Source organism: Pinus tabuliformis, chromosome 7 (genome assembly GCF_031772625.1).
Source record: "Pinus tabuliformis cultivar Carrire ecotype Pingquan chromosome 7, CPIR1, whole genome shotgun sequence".
Taxonomy (NCBI): domain Eukaryota; kingdom Viridiplantae; phylum Streptophyta; class Pinopsida; order Pinales; family Pinaceae; genus Pinus; species Pinus tabuliformis.
The window spans coordinates 810,135,564-810,145,055 of record NC_142293.1 but is presented as its reverse complement, the minus strand read 5'-3'; the positions used below and the strand labels follow the sequence as shown (position 1 = coordinate 810,145,055).

The 9,492-nt window shown below is 35.3% G+C and overlaps 1 protein-coding gene across 1 annotated transcript; it reads left to right on the top strand.

Annotated features, from left to right (window-relative positions):
- Positions 1–1,231: 1,231 nt before the first annotated feature.
- Positions 1,232–2,795, top strand: LOC149250039 (xyloglucan endotransglucosylase protein 1-like). Its single transcript, XM_089456377.1, has 4 exons — positions 1,232–1,552; positions 1,665–1,765; positions 1,862–2,055; positions 2,155–2,795. The coding sequence occupies exons 1-4, from the start codon at positions 1,390–1,392 to the stop codon at positions 2,510–2,512; spliced, it is 816 nt and encodes a 271-aa protein (XP_089312503.1). The 5' UTR covers positions 1,232–1,389; the 3' UTR covers positions 2,513–2,795.
- The last annotated feature ends 6,697 nt before the right edge of the window (positions 2,796–9,492 follow it).

Below are 9,492 nucleotides of genomic sequence, written 5' to 3'. Positions count from 1 at the left end.
TGGTTGTCTTTAGGGTTTATTATGTGATTTAGTTTGTAGATATGACTATATTGTGAGCTTTTTCTTCTATGACCTATTTGTGAAGATATTGGTTGTCTTTAGGGTTAATTATAGTCGGCATGTTTTCAAACAATTTTTTTCTTGCTAGTTAAATTGAAACCACAAGTTCCTAGATTTTATTATTTAATGAAATTTTTCCTTTTCATTTTGTTTCTTGGTATCATAACTTTTTTTTGTTTCACTTTTAGATTTTCCATTGTAAAATGGATATCTTTAACAATTTGATTTCCATGAGAGACTTTGCATTGAAGGTCTTAGAACAATCTTTTACCTAATTATTTTAATCTATTGCTTAAGCTTTTTGATTTATTGTTTTTCAATCTTTTACTTAATTATTTTAATCTTTAGCTTAAGCTTTTTGATTTATTGTTTTTCAATATATAATATAAAACTTGCAAAGAGTGGAAAATTACTAATTCCATAAAGCAATCACTTTATATATTCCAAAATACAAGCATAACCATATTTTTTACGATAAAAAATCATATTATATGTATGGATTCTCCAAATGCAAAACATTTGGTTCTCGTATGAAGCCCAGACACTCGATTCACCCAACCTAGTGCGCTGGCCCGACTTGGAAAAGTAATTGGAACCGACAAACTGTAAATCTCTGTAAGAAAATTTTAAATTTATTAATGGAAACTTCAAGGTGTGGTTATCAGATTTAATGGAGTTGGTACAAAATAAGCCTTTTGTGTTGGCGGAAGTTTGAAAAAGACACATCTTTATACAAATGTTAAATCCAATGTTTTCGGAACGTAGAATCGATTATTAAAGGCGGTTACTGGAAAGCAAAGCGCGTGGAATAAGTACCAGGAAGGAAGGCGGTTGTTGTGCGTTGCTCTGTAGAAGTCGTACCAAAAGTTGAAATGCCAGTTGGAGGTCGGAGCTAACTCTGAATGAACTCCACCTCCATTACTTTCTTCTCCGCATTTAAATCCATGTAATGACTTCCCTCCTTTCGAATATGCCCCACGCGGAAGTGAAAGCCATCCAATAAAGTTGGGACGCACTCCAACAACTTTCGCTGCCACGATGACCTTCAATCATTCATTATGTTTGCCTGGCGACCGCGCATACTTCTCGCCGTTGTTTCCTTCATCTTTCCTCGCCGACGCGGTGAGACGACATATGCCCACTGCCATTCATGTTATATATAACGGGCCCAATCAGTCATCGCTCCAAACACATCCATCTCCCACAGCAATTTCAGCCTACTGCTTGTTTTTTCACTCATTCAATCCAATATTCTTTCTTTACGCACGCATCTCGGGCTATTCTCTTCCTTTCCTTCCAGATCCTCCCTGCATTACTCTGTCCTTGGACATGGACACGCCCCTCCTCTTCCTTTTATTGTTAATCTCATCGACACTTCTCCTAACTGTCTCTGCAAATTTCTACAATGATGTCGACATTACATGGGGCAATGATCGTGCTAAAATCCTTGACAATGGCCAACAACTACAGTTGACTCTGGATCGAACTTCAGGTAATATTTTCTAAATATAAATTTCATGGCAACATGCTCTGTAACTATTTCATTTTCATATACACTTATTATACCGCCTACGACATTCTGATCCTTCCGTTTTTTATGACAGGTTGTGGGTTTCAATCCAAAGAGGAGCATCTGTTTGCAAAGATTGATATGCAAATCAAGTTGGTACCTGGCAACTCTGCAGGCACAGTCACTGCCTATTATGTATGTTTTATTGTTACTCTACCCTTTTAATATTCTAAATGACAATATCTTGTCCTATGTTATGCTAACATGTTGCTGGTATATGCTCGCTTGCAGCTATCGTCTCAAGGCCCCAAACATGACGAAATAGACTTTGAATTTCTTGGCAACCTCTCTGGGGATCCTTATATTATGCACACTAATGTCTTCGCTCAAGGCCTGGGCAATCGTGAGCAACAATTTTACTTGTGGTTCGACCCAACCTTGGATTTCCACACTTACTCCGTGCTCTGGACATCAAACCAAATCATGTATGTACTCTTATTACCTCTTCACTCATTCATCCATTCAATAGAGCACAATACAATTTCTGAATCTAACAGAATTATAAATGTGTGTTTGTTATTCAGATTCTCTGTAGACGAGACTCCCGTTCGAGTGTTTAAGAACAGGGAGACAGAGTTGGGTAAAGTGGATAGCAATTATCACTATCCTAAGAGCCAAGCAATGAAGGTCTATTCAAGCCTCTGGAATGCAGATGATTGGGCGACTAGAGGTGGACTCGTCAAGACAGACTGGAGCAAAGCCCCTTTTGTCGCATCCTTCCACAGCTTCAATGCTGCTGCTTCTTCTAACTTCGCAGCAGAGGAGGCTTTGGACTCGAACCAAGAGCAGAAACTCCAGTGGGTGCGAAATAACTATATGATCTATGATTACTGTGCTGACACCAAGAGGTTCCCCCAGGGGCTACCCGCAGAATGTAAATGAGCGCCCAACTCAACTCCATTGTCTGATTGATATATTTTCGATGCCCTGCCCTTCCAACAATTCTTGTATTCATTCTTTTCTGCTCTATGAGCTCCATTCTTTCATTATTTTCCAAGTACATACATTATTGTATACAGAATCTGCTGTATGGGCTCCATTATTTCATTGTTTTCCCAATACATATATGAATGTACGCGTAAAAAGGGACTCATTATTTTGTTCTTTATATAATATCAATGTCCTTTATATAACATTTTTCAATTAATTTTTTTTAAATGGATAAGGACACCTTTGTTCTGCATGATTCTGTAGTTGAAAATTGATTCACGTAATCTCATAAACCAAATCAGGAAGAACCAATACCTTAGGCCAAGTTGGTATATATCCATTTCCTTTCAGCTATGGTTTTTGATACATTTGGTAAGGTGGAAATTGATCTCTTGCCTCCTCCTGTAGTTAAAATTTGATACCTCAGCAATTGCCTAACTTTGAAAACGGATTACTACAGAAATTAAATTTGGTACTTTGAGCAATTGTCTATCCTTGAAAACTGATACCACAGAAATTTCATAACCCAAAATAACAGGGAGAGAGAGTTGGGTAAAGTGGATGACAGATATCAATTGGGAATACAAATGATTGGGCAACCAGAGGTCAGCTCGTCAAGACCGACTGAAGTGAAACCCGCTTTGTTTGCATTCTTCGGCTAAAATCATTGCTGCTACTTCTTCTACCCTTGTCGAAGAAAGTTTTGGACTCCACCCAGAGAACAGGCTTACGATTACTGTGCAGACACCGAAAGAACCCACGAAAGGAGTATATGATTTACGATTACTGTGCAGACACCGAAAGTTTCCCATGGACTGCCTGCAAGATGGATGAGAGCATTATACTTATTCTATTAGGGAAAAGTGTTGTCAAATGGAAGTGAGCCTTTCTCCTCATATTAGCATGGAAAAAGTTGTATTGTAACTCATTATTTATATTTCATTTTATTCTCTACAAAATGTGGGAGTTGCTTTAGGTTTCTCTTTGTTATTTTTATTTATTTAAATTTAATTTACTGGTAGTTTTAATTAATTAAGAAGTTGAAGCAAACCTAAGCAAGCATCAAAGTAGAGTAAATTTTGTGATGACGAATCTTTGCATTGTATTGTGAACATGTTATTGTTCATGGATTAATTTATGTTATTGTTCATGGATTAATTTTGGATTATTTTTAGGTGTAATAATAATCATGGATGGATATGTTTTTTTTAGATGTAATAATAATCATGGAATAAGTAAGGATGTTCATTAGATGTGATAATGATACTAATCAACCAATTACAAAAGCTTTTGAAAAAAGTTGAAATTTAAATTATTAGATTTCACAGTTTCAATTTTTAGGTGTAATAATAATCATGGATGGATATTTTTTTAGATGTAATAATAATCATGAAATAAGTAAGGATGTTCTTTATATGTGGTAAGATACTAATTAACCAACTACAAAAGCCTTTGAAAAAAGTTGAAATATAAATTATTAGATTTCACAGTTTAAAAAACAAGTGCTCCTTGTAATTAACTAAATATATTCATGCATGGGACCACTGCTCTCAAGATCACTAAAAGACAACAACAATAATTTTCACATCACTTTAAGGGTAATGGCCTTAAAAGTCATATGTTCTCAAAACCACATTGATACTATTTCCACAAGTACAATCATGTAGTTAGCTTTTGCATTTGTTAGAAGAGTTTTTTATTGCACTTAATATTCTAATGGTTTAGTTTATATTTAAACCAAACATATTAGTTCCAGATAAAGGTTTTTCAATGAATCTTTTGTAAATAATCTGTGTTGTTTAAATGAAAACTATTATAAGCATTCCATTAGTTGCTCTACTTATAGTTTTCACCTTAAAAGCTTAAGAAAAAATTTTCATATTCAATTATCACTTGTAAGTTTGAAACATCCCTTAATTAAATAAAACTAGATGTTGAAAATTAGAAACAATGATGACTAGATTGGCATGAAAGGTGATGCTACATAGTGCAGATGGTTTAAATCTTTTTAATGGACAATAACAATGTCAATAGATGTTGGTGTTAAGTTGGGTGATGTAGTGAGCATGGACTACATAGTTGGACTCAAAATTCCTCAAGTGTTCATGCACAAAATAAGGATTGTTATAAAATGGTGATAAGATTTGTGCATCATACGATCAACAAGAGAGGGAACCAAAGAACAAATGACAATCTTCCATCACTCCAAAATTGTAGAAATATGGTGATAGAATTGAAGTTGCTCAATAAATTTAATTGTAAATCAAGAGACACAATTCTACTCTATTGATCTGCGGAATTCAATTCACAATTTATAACAACAATAACACACATGCACAATATTTTTTTCTAGGGGAAAACAACTACTAAAACCCCTTAAGCCTGATTGCATTAATCAGATGAATAAAGATGTATTACTTATAAGCGAATAACCTATCTCTTTGCTCAATGAGAAGCTTCGACCCAAACTTAGTTAAATTCTGCCTCAGCTTGAGCCCCTATTTCCTTGTGCAATTCTCGAGGAAATTATCCCCCTATTATTTAGGAAGTTCCTCCAAAATGCTTGTGCAATTCCCAAGGTTGATCATCTGAGTGCATGCAAAACTGCAACACTTGTACACTCAAGACTAGTCTACAACTGATGTTCATGGAAAATTTTAGGGGCGAAATTAAAGGGTTTTAAATTTTTATTGGGTGATTTTTATTTTTATTTTTATTTTTTTATTTTATCATAGTACATTGTTACAAATAGCATCAAATTTATTTTATAAAAAAATTAGGTATAGAGATTAACCCACCTTAGTTTAAGGGAGAGGGTAAAAAAAGTAAATTTAGCCCTTGAAATTAGGAGTTACAACCTTCCATTCGCCCTAATTTTCAAGAATATGTATTTATGATAGTTCTTTCATTTACCTGTATTTCATGGTATTGGGATTAATTTGGAGAAAATGAGCCTCATTTTTTGGAACAAATGGTCACAAAAGAATAATTCATCTTTATTTAAAAATTCAAGAGTCTTTTTGTCATGTCTATTTAAAGATTCAATAATGTTCTTGCCATCTTCCAAGTTTGCATCTATTTAGTCATAATCATATCTAATGAACGATGTTTATTTGCAAATTTGTAGAATTTGAATTAAGAAGTCAAGATTAAGCATAGTGGTACAAGATTGTTCGCAAAGTAGTGAAATTTGAATTAAGAAGTCAAGAATCAGGGTACAGTGGTACAGATAAGTTTGTGTATTTTTTCTACGTTGCAATTCCTTTTGCATGTTCACCCTTTTCCACTTATTTTTTTTTTCCATTTTTGGGAACCATAACGATTTTTGTTTAGAGAAGTACTGAGTTTTCATAATAAAATAAGTATCATTGATTATCTCTATACATCAATTTCCACTCATCGTTAAGTCAACAACTATGAAAAATTTAAAAATCTCCATTCCAGAAAAGTAATCCCATACCTTCCAAAATCAATACAACCCAAATTCCATCATTTATTTTGTTACTTACCCTTTATCTTCAATGTACACTCTATGCAAATTACCCTTTATCTTTAGTGTACACTCTATGCAAATTACCTTTATCTTCAAAGTAGTTGTTTTTATTTGAATACCAAGGTGATAACAGTTGGAAAAAATCTACCAGAAAACCGTTTGCTGGAAGGCACCCTATTAAAAAACAAATTTCACTATAATTTTTAAAATTTTATCGATTTCGTTTCTACAGGAATGGATAAAGTAGTTGTTGTTATTCTTGGAATATTAAGGATAAAGTAGGTGTTGTTATTCTTGGAATAGTAAGGTGTTGATCATTTCAAAAATTTAGATGGAACACAATTGAATGTGTAACACCCTCCTCCCACATCTACCCAAGCAACAGGCCAATCGGGGTAAACATGCGACGAGAGGCCACTATGATATGATTCGGCCTCCTAAGTCACATTAAGGAAGTGGAACCCAGGGAAAAACAACATAAAAACCTTGAACATCATCATTAGGACCCTTAGGAATGATCCCAACCTTTTCTCCAACCAACCCCTGGGTCCCACTGATATTTTGGACCACTTGATCCTTGGACGCTCCCACGCTATAGGCATGCCAGTGTCGAGGGACTATTTTGCTTAGTGTTGTGCAAGTGTCCCTGGGATTTGAGCCACTTTTTTAGGCCTAGAGCCCAGGTCACTACCCAGAATTGAATGACACCTTCATAACAACAAGATAACAGGGAAATGACAATACACATGCAATTACTTGAATAAGGCCTTGACTAGACCCCTACTAGCCATGACAGACATTTCGTTAAACATATAGCGAATATGTAATCTACAGGTGTAAATAACAAATTTGCGCATAGCGGTATCATACTTAGCTGAGAATCGCTAAGATGAATTGATGCCTCAACACATTAATTGCCATTTCATCCATTAGGTCACATATATATTGTTCATTCATTTACAAGTAAAAACATGATGAGATCCATACACAATAACTGTCATAAAACACATACATAACTAATATAATAACAACATAAATACCAATGAAATCACAATCATATGATCTACATATAAACCCTTATAATACTCATAGAAATACAAGGAGAGATACTAACGCAGGGTTACCCCTGCTTTACCCACAGTATGCATATTCCTATGCATAAACCATTTTCCCCAGGAATTATATGACCATCCGGTCAAATATTCATTATAAATGAACAATGTTTTATGGCCCCTTTAATTAGAATTCATGTGGCATCAATTCATTACAATAGCCCAGTATTTATTAAACCCTTTATAGTAGATGACACATAAAACCACATAAATCATACCTTTTCGCCTTTTCCTCCATCTTAGCATGTTTTCCAAGAATTGCCTTTATCGCAATCACTCATCGCAGTTGTCATGGTCATACAACATATATGCTCTTATCACCCCTCCGACTCTGATATGCGACTATCGAAAGCGTTTAAATAATGCTTAAGCCTTAAAAGACTCGGGACAACACTTTAACAGAATACAAAGGAAATAAATTGAAATTCCGCTTCGAACCACATAAGCAGATCTCAAAATCTATACACCCGCATTCATATTTATCGTCAGGTCCGCATTCCATATTAAACCTTCTGCTATGCTGCTCCTCCTCTGATCTCCGATCGTCAATGCCTTCGATCTTTGATTTGCCCGATCTCCGATCAGCGCTTATCGCTATCGGCTATCGGCTATCGCACCGTCCTTCAGTTCCTAGCCTTTGCAATATGTGATTACATCTCAACCACCGATCAGGCTCGCGATCCAACGGTTGACGATTAATCGCATGATCGTAATCGCTTATTCCCTTCGACCATTCAACAACACTTGAATGGTTACCGTCGATGCGATATTCCTCTGTCTCCTCTGCGATTGGATCTTGGCCGTTGATCTATGAGATCTAATGGTTGATGTGCATTGAAACCGTAATCCTCCACTACTCTATTTACTTATGTTTTTATGCTATTCCTTCAGCGTTCCACTATGGTTTCGGGTTTCTTCAAGATTTTGGTCCCTCGGTTGTTCCACTGCGCGATTCCTCCTGAGCTTTGGCTTTGATCTTTCTAATGGATTCAACGATCCATTATGATCCTCCTCTTCATGTATTTCTCTGTGTAATCGCCGAAATTCGTCTGCAACTCTCTGTTACACAAAATATGCTAATTCATTCATTCATCATTCAATATTCGATAACACACTTATATAAATTGGAATTTGACTCTCTGTGCATATACATATCAACGAACAATTACATAGTGAGACTCTCGGTCTCTCCTCAGCCTGATATTCTAATTTAATGGCCTTTGTTTCATCATCTGCCCGTAGGCTTACAATTACATCAGCTAGATAAATTTCTAATTCTCTAACTCTAACCTCTCTAACCTATCATCATGCCTTTTAGGCTTACATTTATACAAACAGATTCTAAAACCAATTCCTGGTTTAGACCCGTAAGCTTCTCAAAAAAATCCTAAAATCTCTTTCTCATCCCTAAGGATTCTCTCAAATCCACTAAATCATGAACTAACTCCTAATCTAAGATTTACAATCAATTCTCGATCCTCTATCACTCAACTATCTTAAATCTCTCATGTTCTCCTACATTCGAGAACATTTACAATTATGCCTCACAATATTCATTTAATTCCTATTCTCATTAAAATCACTCAAAACATTAAATAATTACATTAATTCAATACTTAGGAAACCAACTTCCTTGAAACACAAGACCCCCTATGTCTACTAGAATACAATAATGATGTTGAGCTGAATGCTCCTACATCAGACTCCCCAAGTAAGAAAATTTATGACCTCCTGGTCATAATTCTGGATAGTTGATTCCTACTGGATCCCAAACTTTATTTTGTAACCCGTTTTTACTTGTCCATTGTTCTATTGCTGTTGTTTTCTATTGCTGTTCTCCAGGTCTCCATACCTTATGCTGCAATGCTCCACTTGCTCTGCTTTCATAATCTACTGCTATCTTCCTCTTGTTGTCACTCCTTTCCTTTCTTGTGGTTGTCTTCTTCTATGACACTTTCATCATTAACCTTCTTATTACTTCAATCTCTCTATCCGGTATATCCTCGGTCTTCTGATTGTCTTCAACTCTTGATTGCTGAACTCTCATTATTGCTGCCGCCCTTACATCCTTACCCTCTTCTTTATTACTATCTTGCACCTTTTTAGCTGCTGCTATATTGTCTTTCAGAACAATTTCCTACTTCTGTTTCCTGTACTTATCAACTTCTTCTTGATTATTATTTATGACAACTTCTTTGTCATTCTTCTTCAACAATTTATCCTGAACACTTATCCTCTGTTCTTCTAACTTCCTCCTTTGAAAGTCTAATTCCCTATATAATTCAATAATTTTACTTGGGTTAAACTTTGGAAATTTTACACAATCT